Genomic DNA, 20,866 nt, shown 5'->3' on the forward strand with positions numbered 1-20,866 from the left:
ACTGCAACAATACTCGTTCCACAGTCCCATCTTCCATCAATGCACCCAGCCATGCTAATCAAATGAATTTTATTTTCACACAGATATACCGCGAACTAATTTTAAAGGTAAGGACAATGTTATCAAATATATACGCGACTTGTCTTGCAAATGAGTCGTATTGACCCGGCTGGTGCCGTAGTAGGCTAGCACACCAATCAACACTGTAAGCAAATGCATTGAGAGCAAGATATACCATATAAACTTAATATAGATATCCTGAAAAACGTAGCTCCCTACTGCGGTACCACTACTATGTGTTCAAATCGAAGTAAATCTAGGCCAGAGCTGCGTAGAGCTGAAAAAAGATGGATATTTTTGAACTGACAGGAGCGCATGATTATCACAGATTAGAACATATGGTACAGAGCTTTGCTAAGTTAGACGGTGTTATCCGTAGCGATATGAAATACGTCACGCACGCCAGTGCATCATGGCTTGTGCAATATCGCGGCGAAAAGACCAGTCAGACCAGAGCCAGTCGACGCGGGTCGAAAAATGAAATAAATAAATGAAAGTATCACACAGAGTTGAAATATATATAGAGATATGTCGGTATTATAACCAGTAAAATCGCCTAACATTCCGAAAATAAAGTTTAAGATCTTACTGCCAGCATATCACCGCAAGCGGTGCCGAAGTAAGCGATGTCTCACAATGCATTTCTACGATGGCAGCCAAAACAACCAAAGCGTATTCGTTAGTATGTCGACACGTAGCAGTGATTACTTCGGCATCACCTTTATTCGTATTCATTCTATCTGATCTACTGTACCAGCCGTCCTACATCCAGATGATTTTAAAAATCAAAAGCGCGCTGTTGAACTGGGTACCATTCGCGTCAATAGAAAAGTTTCGACGTGACGCGCCAGCTGGCTACACAACGCGCTAGCTCGCGTCGCGACGCGTCAACCAGTCGAAGTACACGCATTCGTATCATTCCCACACCGACAGAGCACACAGTTCCCATCACGGGAGAGTCGCTGTTGAAAGGTATATCGTTGGAGAGAGGTAAACTCCCGCTTAGAAAGTGGTGATAACGCAATAACTGTCTAGGGCCGACAAAATAATATATAAAAACCAGAAAGAAACGAAAATGAGACTGGAGATGACTTTGTACTTCCACGGCCCGCCCAGCTCCGCGCCTATCTTCTTCGACTTGCGTCTGATCACGAGGATCGCGATCGCCAGTACGGCCAGAATCGAGAATATCGTCACGGAGAACGCGAGGTTGCCGGGCTTGACGTGGAATTTTCTCTCCTCCGGTGTCCTGCCGGTGATGGCGTGATAGACGGCGGCGATGGTCCATGCGATGCCAATGCCGAGGAACACGTTGACAGCGTTGGAGCCAGTCACGTTGCCGATGGACGCGTCCGCGTACTGATCGCCGATAGCGGCTACTTTGCTAGCGAATGTATCTGGAATATAGGGGCGGTTGTTGATTGCTAACGGCTGAAAAGGTCCCGGATTTTCGGCAGTGAATCTAGAATTGTTCACTGGAATCGGGTCCGCATTTTTCAAGTTCGTTTATGAGTTAATTTTATCGTTGCGAAAGTACTTGGACCTCGAAGGCACATTTCAGGTCGCAATCGGGTTGGAATGTCAAATATTAGTCCATAAACCCGCTAACACAGTCCTCGTTTGCAATGTTTTTCTAAGTGTTTTGGGGGCCGCGAATTTCTCCAACGGTTTCCCAAAATTTGGACTTGCAACTATACAGTCAAGAAGTGATGGTTGTTTCTGGCTATGTCTTGTAGATAATGCGAATATATAGCCTACGATAGTTCACGCCCACAAAAAAGAATAAGTGGAGGTACAGCTTAACAGCTGAATCAAAGAGATATTCACAAAAGAAGTGCAACTTCGATACTCGCCAATGCTTATTTCTGATTTATGGCGCAGAAACATCAGTTATTACGTGTAGAAACGTAACAAGCGGAAGCCAACCAGCACACTTTGTTTGATTGTGCAGCAAACTTGTTTGGCGGCCGTGTTGGGCAGGTTGTTTGGTCGCTGTCACAATCATTTAAGCTGTGCCTTGTCGAATAATTCAATTTATTTTGCGCTGATAGTACGTAATTTAAATAACTTCAGGTTTGTACCGCATTTTTAGAGATTAAATTTTGTCGTAAAGTAACCTTTGAAATCCGAAATGACGTAATAATTGCTTTTCTCGCGAATCCTAGATTCGAGGTAATGATATTCTTTCTGGACTCTTCGCTGACTTAAACTGAATATTATGAAGCTTACGATGTCACAAACGTGTGGCTCTTTTTTGGTATTGAAATGAAACACTTGCAGTATCTTAAAACTACTTCGCGCTCACCCCAACGAAACCTTTAAAAAATCTGCTCATGTGTGAGTGTTGTTGGCCATTCGATTTCCAGATACATCGATTTGCTGTTGCTGTATGGCTATGCAAAATTGAGTATCTCGGAGATTCGATTCGGGGTCGAGTATTAAGCTTTGGGCCCAGTCGAGTAATCGAGCACCACCTATTATGGCGTGTTGACAGTGGACTAGGAATGCCCAGGAGGGTTCAATTGTGTCAAAATAATGTCAGCTGACAGCTACATGCCATGTAAAATAATTTCGTATCTCCTGAGCATGACTTTTTGGTGTCGCTGTCTGACAATTGTACCTGATTTATACCACGGTGTAAGTCTGGGGCATGTTCCGGTTTCGTGTAACACGGGTATATATTAACACCCGTATATCACGGGTGGTACAAAGGTGTGAATACGCACTTTTTAAACTGTGATATTCAATCGCTATTCGAGTATTAAGCTTGAAGCGAAGTTGAGTCGAGTTTTCGAGTATCAATTACTATGTTAGAAAAGCTCAAATAGGCAGCTTGCGACAAATAAGATATTCTCAGCTCTACTCCCGACGTGAAGACATAACAGTCGCCTAATCGTTACAGAGAACCTGCCAGCCATGGGTGTAGCAAGCATGGAAATTTGATGATACGATTTTACGTCTCAATTACATTGTGACGGCGTTATATTAGAATTCACAGTTTGAGACTGACCGCAGCGCCTTACGACCCTGTCTGGCTGCGACAGCGGTCATCAATATTCATGTGCGATACGGCAAAATCCCAGAATTCAAATTGATTCACAATCTACTGTAAAGGCGGTGCGAAACACGATGCGGCGGCCTACTCACCAGGTACGCTCGTTCCCATGGCAACCAGCGTAATAGCAGTGACGGCGTCGTTCAAGTCGATGGTGCATCCAAAGTGGGAAGCCACGTCGCCGATCACCGCGGTCAAGATGCCGATCACGATGATGGAGCAAGTGAAACACGCCCAGCCTCCGAAATAATCTGTGGGCGGCACGATCGCGAACAGCAGCTGTTGTCGGGATGTATAGTTTTAATTGCGCGTCCGTTAAAAAGGCTCGACTAGAAATATCGTTGCTAGAGCTGTAACTTATTACGGTATACTACGAACCCGCTAGTTAGGTCCCCATAAAACAGCTCGCAATGGAAGGACAGAGAGAGAGGGAGAGTCCTTATTTTTCATCAAACCAAAATGCAACAATGATGATATACAGCGGAAACGCATACACAGTATTCGGTATCGGATATAGCGGTGGTGGACATAACCTTATAGCTCAACTAGTCCGATCACATCCGCATCGAACTATAGTACACATTGTCTTTACTTGATCTGGCTACACAAATTTAATCAGGGCCACAGTGTTGATATGTCGATAGGAGGTAATCAAATATAAATCGTTTTTAAATCTATCATACGGCACTAGGATCAGCGTGGATGCAAAATTAGTGCAGAGAGGTCTGCGGACACGAGTCAGATAGGAATTGGATTAGGAATTGCGATTCAGTGAAACGAGATATGAATTTATGATATATAATCTTGAATTTTTATGCCTCGGTTCGACGAGCTATGGTCGGAACCGGATACGAGCTTGGATTCAAACAGGACACCAGATTTCAAGTTGACTTCAGATCCAGAAAAAGAAACAATCGCTAATTCCTGATACACGACAGAGAAACGGATTGGAACCTCATTCGAACGGATTTCATCCTTTAGGACAGACCAGAACCGGATCCCATTTGGAATTTGAAATGATCTTGAATAACAATCGCAGCCGGGAGTGAACTTGAATTTGTCAGCGACATTATCTTATGTATTCATTACTTCGCGTTGTGTCTATTGTATCTTGAGCGGATGAAAATAACATAACCGCCGATTATGATTAACAAAACAATTGAGGAGTTTAATTTGAACTCCGACATAGGATTTGGATTTCCAAATGCGAAAATCCGTCTAGCTACGCTTACACGACAGCAGGACGCGATGCCGACTTTTCATCAGGCATTTCATACTATATGTTAAAGACGCAAAATTGCGGCTCGCGTCTCAACACCCACAATCCCACAGTCGCGATTGCTTATTACAAACTCTGACGGACGCTCCCGTAGTGCCGATCCCAAAGACTAACCCGTATAACCACAAAAGTGTCGAATATGGCTACGCGGGTGATTTGAAAGGGTTGAGTAATAGATTATACCTTCCAGAACACTGTGAGAAAATGCATGACATAGTCAAATCCGCTTGGAGCCGCTCTTCCACCGCCTTCATCCTCATCGTCGTCATCATCGTCACCTGGAAGAAATTTAGACTTGACTTGAGACAAAACCGGTAACAAATGGCGCAGCCGGAGCCGGTGCGGCAGGTTATTCCATTCGGAAAGCCAAATAAAACGGATGGGCAGTTTGGTGATGTTATTTGCCAGCGGGAGATTGGATTTCGCTAGAAGTGTCCGGTGTCATAAAATTGGCAATTGTCTCAGCCAAAATCTTCAGGGGGGTGGGTGATACCCTCGAATCGTTTTTTACGCCTCATCGTGGTGGATGTAAGCATGGACCTTACTCAGTACAGTGACGCGTGCGCTGCACACGCACATTCGCGACAGCGGCATTTTAAGTGCAGCAAGCATTCTGTTTCGGTAAGTCATTAAAAACTAACGAATCGATTGGGGAGTAAACATTGGAACCCAATCACATAAACTGCGATTAGATTCCGTTCATCTCCAGTTCTTGGCGCATATAAGTAGACCCGGATTAGACTCATACAGAGGTGATCAGAGACGGAGCACTTCTACTGTGTCGGATTATTTAAGTAGGAATTAGGTAGGTCATTATTTAAGTAGGAATTGTTATCCGTCACATAAAAGATATGTTGGTATTTTTTCGACCATACCGATTTTATTGCACTTAGTGACAATGTTGGCTTCGAAAATCTGCTAGTCCCAGCAACTTCGTAGCTTTCTACTATATGTTTCGTATGCTAAGATACGGCCGATCAAGGTTTCGAGGCTTCAACAGTGAAAATTACACTCGAAACTATAATTCTCGTGGATAAATTAACTTCTAGTGGCGAGGAGCGCATAATTCCAGTACTCGAAAAAATCGACATTTACTACTCGACTCGAATGATCCCAATTAATACTCGATTCAGATTCGACTACTCGAATCATTATGCCCAGCCCTAATGCTTACTCAAGCCGTTATTTCTTGGGCTGCTTCTACTTCTACTTAACATCGTTCACTTTTTAGGTAAAACTAGGGCTTTCCACTTGAGTAGGCTATATATGGCTACTTTGACCACTTTGGACTTATGCTAGATTGTTGGAACAACGTTTTTTGGACAGTTATAGAGTTGATTAGTAGAGAGCGTTCACCACGAACTGCATATCCAACCCCTAATTTAAGCGATCCACAACGTATAAACTTTCACGTAGATATTGAGAGAGAGAGAAAAAATAGTATTCATCATCGCAAACAAAGAGAAAAATAACAGTCAGCCCGATTGGTATCTTTCATTACTTTTTTCGAATCCATCCACGCCACCACTGTAAAAGCCGGTTCGAATTTAAACCCGGCATCAAATCCCAGAGCGGCGCGACAAAAGCTATTCACTCAATCTAACGCAGAAACAAATCACCGATCTCATTCCCAGCGCGGTCACATTATCGATTCCAGCGGCGATCAGAAATGCAACGGGAAACCGCGATGACGATCGTTGCCATCAAGTCCCGAAGCGCGCGAACTGAACACGATACCAAGTGGGAAACTCAGTAAATTAATATCCCGCGACCTGCTAATTGCGACCGGAAATCGATCAATCACGTCTTTACTCGATAATGCAACCCCGACGAATTAGTTTGATTGTCGAGACAGCGCAAAAGTGCTGCAACACAATCGATAGGGATTACGGCGGACCGTTTTTATATCAGTCCCGAGTGGGCTATGACGAAATTTCCTTTTGCACTGTTACGCTGTAAATACATAGGCGGAAATAGGTGTATTCACGCGCCTACGTTCATACCTTCCTGCACATCTTATGTACATTGTACAAGCATTATTTGGATTAAAATGTTGTGTTTGATTGATACCGTGGTGTAAGTCAGAGGTATAGGTTCGCGTACCTCGGATGTCTATGTACGTAACTCACGGCTGGTACACGGATTATATTTTGTTGAATCACCTTTTAGATTGTTTTAGAAGTGCTATATTAAAAGAGAATCCACTCCACGCCCGAGATTGATCTCCATAAGTAATGGTGTAAATATTCATAATCACTAATGCAACTTTTTGTCAACTTTTGCAACTTTTTGCAGCAGCTTCCGGCAGATTTCTAAATACTCGAAAGTTATGTAGAATGGTGTTTTAAGCTGTAACAAGGAATATTATATTGCAACTTTTCTCCATTTTTTCATGCAACTATTTTCAACTTTTTCGATTTATCGTGCAACTTTTTGCAAGTTTTTTTTCGATTTATCATACAACTAACTTTTTACTGGAAATATATGGCACCATATATAAATAGATCGCTTGATTATTTCACTGTTTGAAGCAATTTCTGATTTAAGGTACATTCAGGCTAGACCGCCGAAAATTATATTTTGACTGGGTCAATTTTTTCGGGCTATTGATTTTGTTGAAGTCGCCAACACTGAGTTTTTCTACAGTGTCTTGCGTACGGATCGATTTGAGTATCTCACACCCTAATAATTTCAAAGAACTTTTCCGTAAATGCAACTCTTTAGCGCAAATTTTGCGAAAAATAAATGCAACTTACCACGGTTTTGACTGCAATAAAAACTTGCCCTAAGAATCACCCATTGGAATGGGTATGAAAGCAAAATTTTGAACCAAAAAGTGCTATATACCAAATTTGTGCCGGCTATGGAAGAAATCGGCGAAATAACCGATTTTCGTTTACAGTGTACGCGTGGCGTATGTTTACTGCCTCTTTGGCGTATTTTCGGGATAATACATGAAACCAGAACCAGTCTCACAGCATGCATATGGTCTGAAAATGGGGGTATTGTGTCATGTACTGTACACCAACTAGTATGGGTGCTTTACCGCAAGTCTTATTTACACCCAATACCATGGTGAATACGAAAACCTGGAAAACCCGCTTCTTGCGTTTACACAAACTTTACAGGGAGGCGACACTACTCAGAAGTACACCAACCTTTACAGCCACCGAAACGAGGAAGTATTCTACACCAACGCATTGCTTACCTCCCTGCACGGATAGCGCGTCAATGAACTGCTCCCGCCACGAGGAGGTGCCGACGATCACGGCCAGATTCGCTTTTTTGATCAGTTTATCGACGGTGCTCTGAATAGAAAGGACATGGGATACTTCGGTAATCTTCGATCGCTCCAATTCTCTGAGGTATCGCCGCGATTGGGGGAATACCAGGAGATCCGAAACGACTCAAAGCAGGTCAGGTTAAGAATTAGAAGCGAACGTGGTCACGGTGCGCGGGCCGTCTATTGGTCTCGGATGCGGAGGTTGAAAAGGTCACGCATACGATTTCACGGATATATTGATTGCGTGGAGTCGGTTTTTTCCGACAGCGATTGAAGCCCTGAGTCTTCACGTTCGGGAGCAAAGGTCGCTAAATATTTTAGACAATTTACCGCGGTAGAATAAGCTTGTATTTGTAGTTCATTCGGACCGGATTTAGATACTTCAGCCGAAGTCGTATGCCTGGAGAGAAGCGGATGAAACCCCATGTCGATTGTGGGAGTAACGGGGGGTGCTTAACCCTTTGGAAGGCACCCAAACCCACAATCATCATTCATCATACATGAATTCATCGAACCCTTCGCAGTAATCTTACCGCTGGCTAGAGGCTGCCCAAGTGCCCACGCAGTGCCCATAAATGATATCAAGTCTTAATATAAGTGATCTGCCACACTTATGGAATCGGTTATTTTGACAGAATGCAAGAGACACATATTGTCAACAAGTCATACCAACACTTTGCGGTATTTGCAGGTAGGAACATCAATATCAATACTGTTAAAAATGTATTGCTCACAATCCAAATTAGAATACATCATGAGGAACTATAGTATCAATATTCAACAACAGGCCATGAGCTATTTTAAGACGGTCAGGCCCAACAATTACCCGGCGATGAATTGCACAGTATCTCAAGTCACGAGAAAAAGTCGCACAGTACACTCATCTCGAAACAGCACCACATTATCAGAAACAATGACTACAATCAAAAGACGCTTTGCCCAAACAATGCCCATGACAAAATGGGGGTAGCGATTTCGCTGAACTTAAAAATCAAACTCCCGGGTTCACAGCGAAAACACCGTAATCTCGACATATGTCTCTGCGCTCTATGCCATTGTGACGCGCACAATTGACTAAAATTATTTATCGAACGCGCGCTTCTCCCCGGAATTGGCGCTCCCGTTAGATTCAATCCGATGGTTCGCAACTGCCAATTCCGCTGCCATTGAAATTTGATGAGGGGTATTGATTTTTGAGGCCGCGCTAATGAAATAATGATAAGAAAATAAAAAACGATTCGGCCGCGAGTCTATTCCGAGCGCAACACGGTTATAAAGGGCATTCTAGATCTATTTCTTCAGATAATAGATATTATACCACTCGGAGATACTGAAACACTGTAAGCCCGCGCCGTGTAATCGAGCTGTCCGATATTTACCAGACCCATTGAAGAGGCGTAATCTTTGAACGTCCGACGCGGACCTTATCGAACTGAGATTTGAATAAATTATTGCTTTCCCCGGTATTACTCTCATGAATATTGTAAGCTTGGAAATAATGCGATGTGGGATCATAAAAAGTGAGGTTTGATTGCAACCCTGCGTGGCACTGTTGCTTGGTGTTGATACCGTGTTTAGCTGATAGAAACACATTAAACGCATCAGGCCTGTTTTGTCAATATTATAGCCCAGTGGTTCCCAACGTGGGCGATTTGGCGGCCTAGGGGGGCGAAAATGACGAAGGGAGCGATAGGGGGCGAAAATGGACAAAGGGGGCGACAGGGGGCGAAAATAGCGAAGGGGGCCATGACGCGTCAAAACGGCTGACCTTTTTTTTTAGTCAACTCACGGAAATTTAGTTGCAAAAGTGTCAAATTCGACATCGAACCGAAAAGTTGACTTTTTTTTTCAGTCAACCCGCCGGTGATTACAGTTTGTATGCCCATTTATCGGTACACAAAATTTGGGGGGCGATGATTGGTGTTGAGCTTGAAAAGGGGGCGATGGGTCGAAAAAGGTTGGGAACCACTGATAGCCTCATGAGGCTCGGAGCGGTCAAAATACTTACTGATGCCAGCTCATGATGAACACGTGATGCTGTGACATTCTACTCCAGTGCACGTCCAACGCAGGATTAAGTGCACCAATTAGAAGCAAAAAAGTAAAGCTTGCTAAAGTATGGTTTATAATATGTTGTTACTCGCCAGAACCGGTACCCACAATAGTCGGCGTTAGAGATTGCCGGACTTCCCCAATCAACACACGCCACTTCATTTCCATCGCTTTTTCTTTCATGTTATCTCACGTTTCTTTTCATTCAATGCACATGCCTTATATTTACATGATGTGGGTCAATGAAGTGCCTGATTGTAAGACTAAAACAAGTCGTTTCGACTCCTCTTATCATTTTATCGCAACCTTGTGATGTTTTGAACTGATTAAATTACTTATAAACCGTACACCAATGTTCTGGTGTTTTGAAACGATGAAATATATAATAAACCGAACGGTACTGAACGTTCAAAATTGCAGGGTGCGTCTTCGCAAACGAGGCAGAATCGCTATTATCGCTGACGGTCAATGCAACTTTGAACTATACTCTATCGCCATGCAAGGGTTGTAAAGGCTATCGGTTGTGACGATTTCAATCGCAAATATGGCCGATATCAACTTTCTACTCCGCAAAAATCAGGGGAAACGAGCAATTCAGCTTCAAAAACTGTATAAGTAGCAGTAGTTTACAGTCGAAGCCCCAAAAGTCGAGTCACTAGATTATTTATTGACCACATGCACCCGTACGCCCTACCTTGAACTCGTAGCTTTCCTCGATCACGATCGTCAACTTGTTAATTTCTCCCAATCGCGGTTTGCCCAATTCGGCGATCCTTTTCGCCTCCTCGCGCTGTTCCAAAGTCAGCGTACTTTCCTCGTCCTCGTTGCCAACCACCTCGGAATCGCTGCCAGTGTCGGTACCTGAACGACGCACATCGCCAGATGTCACCACAGAGTACAAATGATTAAGCTCGCAGTTCAGAAACGCGAGGAGTTGCTATGTTGTGGTACCGGTCAAGATTTGGCTGCGTGACTTCTTTACAAAAAAGGCAGCGAATTTGGAAGGGCATCACGCTATCACGTGGAGAGCGGCATATATTACTAAAAACATCTGTAATTGCCTACTATAAAATCAGTGATCAGATGGCGGAAAGAAATTCAGACTACGGCCACGCCCCTATTTTAAAACTGGCATGAGCACTGAGCAGTGCTATCCCTTTTGTAACATTTGCAGACGGTGCCGGTATACTTCACTTAAATCGAATTGTACAATAGTTGCTCTACTCAATATATACCGGACTATACACGTGGGATACCGAGTGGTTGTTACTCAAAGCCCTCGCAGTGTTAGTCCCATTATATAATGCAGCGGGGGTCGTTTGCCATGTTTTGCAGGTCGCCGAAGTTGTGACTATTTTATTAATAATCAGCTTCCCAAATAGCACCTAACCTTTTTTTAATGAGTAATCAACTTACCAAATTTGGCGGTAGGCTGTGGAACATTTTCAAATCGGAAATTGGGTCGAGACCGTGATAACGTTGACAACCACTGATCTAGTGGTTATCGTGTCATAACCGCTCAGTTTAGCTTCTACTCAAAATCATGCGATTCCAACGTGCCGTGGGTGACGGATAAAGTCATTAATAATGATTTAATCTCTCTACTTGACAAACAGCATCGCAGCCTTATGTGGTTATGGCTGTGCATGTACAAAGGTAACCAGGATATTCACGCCTTGGGCTAGGATACAAGACTAAGTCATGAACAGAAACAAATTACGGCCTCTCGCGACAACTGTACAGTACACTAGATAGGGTGTGACATGGGCTGGTATTTTATACAGTAAAAATGAGGGCGAGACACACGGTTCCACGGTCTATATATCGAACAAGTACCAACAATACCACATGCAGCATGCACTTCTACCGGCACTACGCCACAAATCGATAAATTCGTACGATTCGCGGCTAAAGATTAGGTCTACGACCAATGCCAAATCACGACGCATTCTGCATAAAAAAGCACGCGTGATCAGAACACGTGATATCAGGAATGTGCGTAAGGTACGCAAGGACACGGCCGTTTTCTGCCACACGTCGGTGGCGCGGCGTTCCGTTGTCCCTAACCCGTAGGTCGTAGACACCCCTCTATACGGCACGAAAGGGAACCTCCCGACACAAATTTATTGTCCATGGGATGTGAAGCGAAACAGAGACACACGCCGGAAATTGCGATCCAATAAATGCACAATCAAATATGTTCATGACGCAATACTAATTAGTCTGTCGAAGAGGATTTCGACTGCACGAAACCTTTTCGGCTATACAGTCAACATCATCCGTCTGAATCACTCCGTTTCGTGGTGTATTACGTAGGAATATCTACACGTGCCGGTGCTATATAAATGTGTTGAATGGAATGAGTGTGGGTGGTGCAGATAAGGGGGAAACGTGGGTGGTCTTGGTTATAAGCACTGGTACGGCTTCAGGTGCGGAAATGGTTGTGTGAAAGTTCGGTTAGCCACGTGAAGAAAATGTTCACGATATACGCTAGTTTAAATGGCGGAAAACAAATGGATTGAAGAGCCTACACTACACCGTTTCTCAGGCGATTTGAGTATAAAGTAGAAGGCTGCTGGTGCTGGTACACACGACAGGTAGTGCGAACAAGGCCACTCAAGTTATGCAAGTAGAGTAAAGCTAGACAGTCAAAGTACTGCAATGCTTCCTTATATTGACCACCGCGGGGATCTAATTCAAGAGATCGTGGTCACGTCACTTAACGCACACAGCGCGAGCCACGTAGGTGGATGTATACCTTAATTTACCACCTGAATGAGGGTATCTCCTCGGCGACACTTCGTGCGGTTCCATGAGGTGTAACGACAGATTCCGGCGTTTGTAATACTTCATCGTATCACACACGGATATTTGGATTTGCTTCCTGATGATCACGCCACGAACAACATGCAAGCACCACACCAAAATCCACATGAAAAACAGAACACGGCAACGCGTTTAGTGAGCTACGGTTGCATGCCGGCCGGTTCCTTTGCCAATGTGTTCGGTGTGCGTTGATAAAGGTACGCAACAGCTGAAATGGATGTACGGGCGATTGATGTGGGCGGAAAGGGAGAATAATATATTGAGGACACGATATACCGTGTTGTTTTTAGGTTAAGCCTAGGCTTGCGTTCTGCCGTCGTCTTTCGAGCCGTTTTGCTAGCTTAACGCCATTCACCTCAACGTTACAGAGTTTGGCCGATGGAACTATCTAACATTCAGATTCCGAATTCAAAGCCACGTGAAAGAACAGACGATGATCAATTTGCGAGTTCTCAGCAGTATTTTCAACGCAACACTTGATAACCCATATTGCACCGCAAATCCTTATCATAGAAATTCAAAACGAATAGATTAGTGTTGCCGTCAACATTATCTTCAGCAGCACCATACATATTTAGTTAATGATGTCAACCCCTACCGATGTATCGCATAGCAGACTTCAAGCCCCGTGATGTCACGCGTATTCTGCAGATTCTAATTTTAAGCCGGCGGTGATGCGCAAGAATCTTAATCCTAGTGTTGACAAATTGAAATGCCCGAATAATAAATAGCAGCGACCACAGGGGCGTGGTTACGAAACCGGAACCGCATCGTGTATAATCGATTGTTTGTCCAGATTTCCCGACGAGCTGTAAACATTGTAATGGTGATGTTGTACGTAGGGCAGAATACGACGAGCGGTATCGCAGACAGCAATCACACACAACCCGATATCGATTTTCCGTGGGTGTATTTGTGACTTGCAGCGAATCGTTCGTCCCGAAGACACCATGCATAAACGTTGTTTACCGCGATCGATTTGGTCCGATTTTCAGCCCGAAAACTATACAGTATCAACGGAATTACCGGATTTCCGCTGTAAATTATACAATATATCCCCGTATGATTGTGGGGGAGATCAGCAAAATCAGCCTGTAAGAAATTAATGATTACGAATCTATTTTTGTAGTGGCGGCATCTCCGTACCCAATCACGAGGTTAACACTACGCTATAATTCACGCTACAGCAATCCAAGCCGGCACATATAATCCCGCACGGCAATCATGTTACGAATACGATCCGTTCTTGGACACGTCATTCCGCGACACAACAATCGATGGTGTACATGCTCCACAATGCAAAACATATCTACAGGGAAAACCCAGGCACGCATTCCAAACTGAACCTGAATCGGTGGCGGGCGACTTCATAAACTTAGGCGGGCCGAGTTCTAAAAAGAAGCTCTTGTTTTTCTCGTACTCTTCGTCGTCCATAATTTCGATTCGAATTTCCTTCCTGAATTCGGACAGTAACGAAAAGGGTGAGGCAACCGATCACAACCCGAAGGCGAGTGAATGCCAAACTTCTGAAATCATTCTGCAGTCGCTACAGATCCCCGCCATACCGGGGTGCAACCCGCAGGCCTCCCATCGATGGAAATCATTATAATGTTAAATCAAATCTCAACCACCAGTTAGTGATACATTCACGCTGATGTAAATATTGCTGAGGATAATTTTAAGTACATTGTACAGTAGGGCTGTTCAAAAATAACGCTTTTTCCCGGATTCCTGCCATTCACTGATTAAATTGTCAGGTTACCCTAAAAAACGCTGCACACCAAATTTGGTTCAATTATAACAAGTATAGGACTCCGCAGACCCAATTAAAAATTTTAATTTATTACAGAAAATTTGAAAAAAAAAATCAACTTTTTCTGCCAACCCCATGAAATTGTAGAGCTGTCTTCAAAGACGATGCAAAACAAATTTGACTCAATTCCAACCAGTAGAAGTTATTTCAGTTTTTCGTTGATAATCCTCGGATTATCCTTGATTTAATTTTCTGTAATAAATTAAAATTTTTAATTGGATCTGCGGAGTCCTATACTTGTTAGAATTGAACCAAATTTGGTGTGCAGCGTTTTTTTAGGGTAACCTGACAATTCAGTCAGTGAATGGCTGGAATCCGGGAAAAAAAGTTATTTTTGAACAGCCCTATTGTACAGTGGCGACTAGCCGGCTCCACCAAGTCTACTAAAGTGGTTGATAATTATACTCATGAAGTAAATAGATGTCATGAATTGAAATGTTTTCCATCAAACTCAAAAGCCGAGTCACTAAACTGGCGGACCGGATTCCGAATGAGGACCTTACCTCTGTCAGTATTTACTTAGTTTCTGAACAAAACTAAATCCATTATTGTCGATTTGCAAAAACATACTGCCAAAAATGCCAATTTCCTCCACGACCTGCGACTTACAGAACTGTAAATGCATTTCGCTTATTGCTTTTGCTAATGTCGTTTTACGCGGATTTATTTCATACAGTTATACCCTATTAAATTTGTATGACTGTAAATTATTTTATGTGAGTTATAACCTACTTGAGCAAATTTTAAACTTTTGTAACTGGACCTTTGCTCAGAATACTTCGGTAGGTCTGCGTTAAAGGGAGCAAAATACTAATACTAATGCTAATACTAATACTAATACTCTACTAATACGTGCAAAATCCTGTCTGTGATTAGCCGATTCCATGGAGCTTTAGGAAAGACATATTAGGGTGTGAACGCAATTGCACATACAAATATTTACACATTGTAAACGCGCCGTTCATCGATAGTAGCGTATTAGGACCAGTGTATTGTTAACGAAAAATAGACGACGCCAAAACATCGCCTTAGCGAGACCAACATCAAAGCGAAGGCTGGCCTTGCAGCGAACCATGTTTGAAGCGCCGCGCGGGTCGATAGTAATGGAATGACGGTACGGATCGATACAAACAAAGCGTAGTAGCCACTGTCACAAAGCACGGGGCTAAGGAATTTGATGAAACCAAATAAAGGACAAGAATTTTGTTATTCCAAAACGCCAGGAGATCAGACGAAACTACCAGGCCAGTCGTGTCCTGCTATAGATAGTGTATCATTACCGACAACGCGGGCTACGTTCTTTTATCTACAGTGAATAATGAATATCCATCCAGATGTTGTGGGCTTCCTACAGCGTCCCAGAAACACATAGCTTTAGCGTAAAGTGCTCAAGTTCGTCAATTAGCCATGCCTCTGGCTGAATATTTGTCAGAATCAAACGCGTCACAAACACTTCGAAAAACACTGCGCAAATGAACCCAGGCCGGGCCCAGGTCAATTCGATTAATCTTGCTACAACGCAGCGCACGATTAACCGAACTTACATGTCGCGTACAACGTCATGTCTAATATCCAAACGATCTGTATACGTCGCGGCGCTACGCGTGTACGTGTTGACGGCTAATTTACATTTCATTATCGACGCAGACGGTTACGGTTAGCGTTGCGGGTTATCCCGTCGGATCAATTAATCGTCGATGGAATTCATCTGATCAATTATTACCTGCACGCCTTGGCCTTTAGGGACAAACAGAAATCACAGATTCACGGATAATTATATAACTGAAGGCCTGCCGTTGAACTACGCGAGGAAGATTGGGTGTATTCGTATTTCAAAGGGAAATCGGAAGTCTGACTTCGCACCGGCATCATATTCAACTTTAACCCCAGCGAGAACAATGAAAGTTCTTCGAAACGCACCACGGGAAGTCGATATATGTGGAAATTTATACCCGCTCTTACGAAATCTCTAATCCAAAATTGGAGTGCAGTGATCGCCTTCGCATTTGCTGAATTCAAGCCGAGACACGAAGTTGCGATCCGCACTGCCCAAAAGTCTCCGAAATCCATCCCGTTGTGAGCGGCGAAATATATACGGCATACGCGCTATTGCGTGTGATTGTCGCCGACGGTGCATTTACGAACTTATTTACGCGGCGGGCGGGGATAATTCACGCATAAGGTCAAAATCAGCTCAGCTGCGGTGAGGTGTCGCGTCGCATTCCAGCCTACTAGCAAATAAAACGGAGCGTATATTTACGTTATGCGCTGTCACATCGGATATCTCCGATTGGTTGACGCTAGCACACCGTGCCTGGTTGCCTTCACGTCGACGACAATGGAGATTAACCTCTGCACTTTGTAGACGATATCGGATTATCGCTACCCGGAATAGCGTAACTTGAAGATACGAAGCGATTTCATAAACTAACAATAGGATATCACCGTCGCGCTGAAGTATTGTGTCCGCGACACGCATGCGCGACTGGGCCTTGAACCAGGACGCCGTTAAATGCCCTGAACTTGAAGGTAGTAAATATAGACGCGCAGAATATGTAAGCTTGGCAAGTGGCGCATCAACAAGCTGTTGCAATGCGGTGAATAATAGACAACCGGTGCCTACGATAACTTATTAGTAGGGCGAATATTTTTGTCAAAAAACGGCAGGGTTAGGTCAAAAATATCGTCAAAATTGCTTACAAAGTCATATTTTTTGTCGGTGCATTCGCCATTTTACATTTACACGTTCTAGTCTACTTTATATGGCTACTGTTGCAGATGGCCCATTGACTACTCAATACTCATTGTGAATCATAAACCATCATACGTTGACATGTCGTGACGATCAGCACACCTAAAACGAGTGAAATTTTAGTTGGTCCAAAGTTTTTACAAGCTAACGCCGATATCTTAAATCTGAATCTTAAACTTGACTGTGGTGGACATTGGTTCTGATACCACAGTGGTGCTCAACTTGTGGGTGGATCGTGAGATGTTAACAAAACTCAGGTTTGGGCTGCGGTCAGAAAAGTGCTAGGTCAACAATTCCACATTATGTGCAACAATGCCTAATTTAGATACTTCAGACGAAAATAATGTCAAAATTAAGATTATAGATGTCCAAATTTTCATTTTTATTGCAGAATTTTCCGTGTTTAGGTCAAAAAATAATCGCCCTGCTTATCATTAATCATAGCTAGTTATCGTAGGCCCCGATACACCTAAAACCATGCACGTGTCGTACTTTGTTGCCGCAGAAAGATCATCCGGTCAGTTTCTGATTAAATCAAATCCGTGCAATCTTGGTAACGTTCATGGAGATATTTTTATCGCAACAAAAACACCTTGACTAACGCACGCCGGTGCCGCAAAGCGAAACCAGCTCGTATAATGCAACCGCACGCACTATATTCGCGAGTGAAATTACACTATACATCGCACGGTTTGAATGATGGCTTAGTGTCTGCTCAAAATACTTTATCTCGCCGTAAGCGCATTCTTCTTTACCAATCAAAGAAATCCACAACTCTTTCAAAGCTACGGTGTTTCTTCCATGGAGATCATGCCCATCGGCTATGCACCAAACGTATTTCGAAGATACATTGGAGACGTTCTACCGTGACATGTTGAAACAACATTGTGAATTTCGCCATTATGCACCGCCAAGGACGCTGGGGACGCATCGGCTGGTTATATCTACATCGTCACAGTACGCCCCATCCCCAGTAAAACGTAACCACATGTCGCAATGGTAGCGCGATTGTACAAACGCAAGCGTCGGTAATACCCTAATTACATTACACGCCACAGAAGTGGTTACCATATCCGCGGAGCTTGTACGCGACCTTGAGTTGCTAATGTTATCTTAAAATAAACTCAGCGGATAAGTCTCTGCGGAGTTCCGTGACCAGGCGGCCTCGTGTCAACGGACGACGTGGACTAATACTAGTCAGATATTATATCAGTGTCATTACGGTACTTAATACCTCGAATTAGAGTATATTACCCGACAGCTGGACTATAAAAAACCACGCAGCAACGTAGCCTATAAAAAGCGTTCGGCGAAAGCAATGACGCCAGACTAAAATAACGAAGTTCAAAGGTTAGATCATCAGTCGTCTTCCCGGTATTCCCGTAGATTAAGGGTTAAACTATGACCAAATCAGATGCAGATAAGGCCTCTGATTAGAGAACGAATTGCTCCGAGATGAGAATGATATTCCCTAGTATATGTGATCCCGCGTGACGTGAACGCGTTAATATTCATGTCCAAACCACTGCAAATGATAAGCATCACATAGGGCCGAGGATTTAAGTCCTCACTGTGAACTGTTTTGACCCATTCAAGGTAGTTTCAGTTAAGCCCGTCACGTAGGTTACAATTTTACAGCCGGTTTATGTTGATAAAAAGAAAAACAGGCCTTTCAGTAGCTCGACATCACCGTAAACTTCGAGACGATAACAAGATAAGAGCGGCAAAAGGGCATGGCGGCATTCCAGCGCAAACTGACGCACACTGTCGTAAGCGAGGCATCATTGCCAGTTCCGGATCATTTAATTACATGGATGTAATCCTCGAACCATCATACAACGCTTCGTCTATCTGGATTTGCTGCGTGTGACAGTTTTGGTACAGCTCAAAAGCCGGTTTAATATGGTGACGCATGCTGGCTTGGCATTCTCTGATTATTGCGGCGAGATTTCGAACAAGTTATCAATCTTTATACTAGAGTCCGACCGATTATCGGTTCGCCGATAATATCGAGTCGATATCACACTCTGAAAGAATTATCGGTATCGGCCATCGGAGGTGAAAAATATCGACAATTTTCGTGACGTCACAACATGTTGGTAGGAATTCAGAAAACTCTAATCCTTGACCGCCAGACAGAGAATATTGCTGCATTTTACTTTCAAGGTGTCCATATGCAGTATTTCTAATTTATTTCATGTTCGAGTATGACAATGGCTGTAAAGCTGTTGAAATAAATGCTGTGCAGTTTTGAAAATGTGCCCACCGGTGTTATCGGTGAAGGTGTTAGGCATCGGTTTTATCGGTATCGACTCCAAAATCCAATATCGGCCGGGCCCTAACTAGTAACTGGCAGATTTTGCATGAGTATATGCGAATGGAGTGGTTCGACTGTGACGTCGCGACGATTATGCGGCTAATTTGTAATCATGGGAGATAGCTCCATCATATGCTCGATGCTGTGTAGACTAGCAAAATCATACACTTGTACGTCGTAGCCATAAGGCAAAATCGTAATTTAGCGCACTAAATCCATAACAAGTGCTAGTGCATATTATTAAGCGCAACCGTCAACAGTGTATAGTTGAAATGACTTGAGGAATTGATACTCCGTACCAATTGGGTCAATAGTAACGCATCAAGCGTAGCACGACAAGCACCTGTCCAAATTAATGCGCCGTAACATACGGTACGCCTACTTCAGAATGCTACTTCACCTCAAATTGTTTAGGTGCGTGATTTTGATGTCAATATGCTGAATTTAATTAATCCCCTTCGCTTCGCGATGACATGTAGATATATGATAAAAGAAGCGTAATTGAACTAGAATAAATTGATGAGGGCACAGACTACTACTACACGGGCAAGCGCCAAATTAACAGCATTTGATCAGGCTCGCAATTTTGATATTATTTCCGTTTATGATTTTGACAGTTTTTCCGCGTATACGTTTGTGAATTTCTCCGTTCGTAATTTAGATATGTGTACTTATACATCAAACTCCAAGATCCCATGCAATGAGCACCGCGCGAGATGCACGATTACAGCAGCAACGAACCGCCGCAGACGCAAACGTATTCTTTATAATGACGACGCAAATATTCCTGTGCAACCGCAGTGACAAGGCCCGCCAGAGGCACATCTGTCCTCTCGAAAAAGGCATACTGCACAAACGGATCAATTCTTCGCGGCAGCGCGCGTGAAGGCGGCTGACAACGGCGCAGGGAGCGACCGCTGTCTCCAGGGACGGCGATGGAATCCGAATTCGTAAAACGAAATTTCACGGCGCGTGTCGCCGGCGGCCGGTCCAGCCATTGACAGCAAGTCGATTGCTGCGATATTATCGGGTTCGAAAAACGGCAACTGGGGATTATTTGCGTGTCAGTTCGTGAAGGTAATCGGACAGTTAGACGTAAGCGGTGCATCAATAGGGTGGAGTGAAAAATGAAAATTTTTGAATTTCAGAAAAGGGTCTTGATATGTGGTGCCAAATAGTAAACAAATAAATTCTATCATAATTTTGGGTTTGTACACCCTCTAGTGGTCGTGCAATTTCACCGAACGAGCCAAAAACAGCTAATTTTGCCATATCTTGATCATCACTTACACTAGAAAGTCAGTTTTGGGCTTAAAAGATGCAGAAGCAACATGTTTCTATCTCACTTCCATAGAACTTACTCTTAAAAATGAACAGAAAAAAAGTTATAGGCAAATTTCTGATTTTATAGGTAAAATTAAGCACAGAA

The 20,866-nt window shown here is 43.5% G+C and overlaps 2 protein-coding genes across 3 annotated transcripts in view; one reads left to right on the forward strand and one right to left on the reverse strand.

Annotated features, from left to right (window-relative positions):
* The window catches only part of LOC145450189 (transmembrane protease serine 9-like), a 163,824-nt gene that overhangs the window by 123,686 nt on the left and 19,272 nt on the right, over positions 1 to 20,866 (forward strand). The window lies entirely within an intron of this gene.
* LOC145450199 (sodium/calcium exchanger 3-like) overlaps positions 53 to 20,866 on the reverse strand; it is a 162,573-nt gene continuing 141,759 nt past the window's right edge. Inside the window, exons 6-11 of one of the 2 annotated variants that reach the window (XM_080328705.1) lie at positions 12,501 to 12,613; positions 10,424 to 10,590; positions 7,603 to 7,702; positions 4,578 to 4,672; positions 3,208 to 3,394; positions 53 to 1,457 (exon numbers count right to left, since the gene is read on the reverse strand). In XM_080328705.1, the coding sequence (XP_080184831.1) occupies positions 1,063 to 1,457; positions 3,208 to 3,394; positions 4,578 to 4,672; positions 7,603 to 7,702; positions 10,424 to 10,590; positions 12,501 to 12,613 (1,057 nt within the window). In that variant the 3' untranslated portion in view covers positions 53 to 1,062. Of the gene's footprint in view, positions 1,458 to 3,207; positions 3,395 to 4,577; positions 4,673 to 7,602; positions 7,703 to 10,423; positions 10,591 to 12,500; positions 12,614 to 13,901; positions 14,012 to 20,866 lie in introns of both variants that reach the window. The other variant, XM_080328706.1, reaches the window with a different exon arrangement.

This window comes from Botryllus schlosseri, chromosome 11 (genome assembly GCF_051294905.1).
Source record: "Botryllus schlosseri isolate E-star chromosome 11, Bs_hap1, whole genome shotgun sequence".
NCBI lineage: Eukaryota > Metazoa > Chordata > Ascidiacea > Stolidobranchia > Styelidae > Botryllus > Botryllus schlosseri.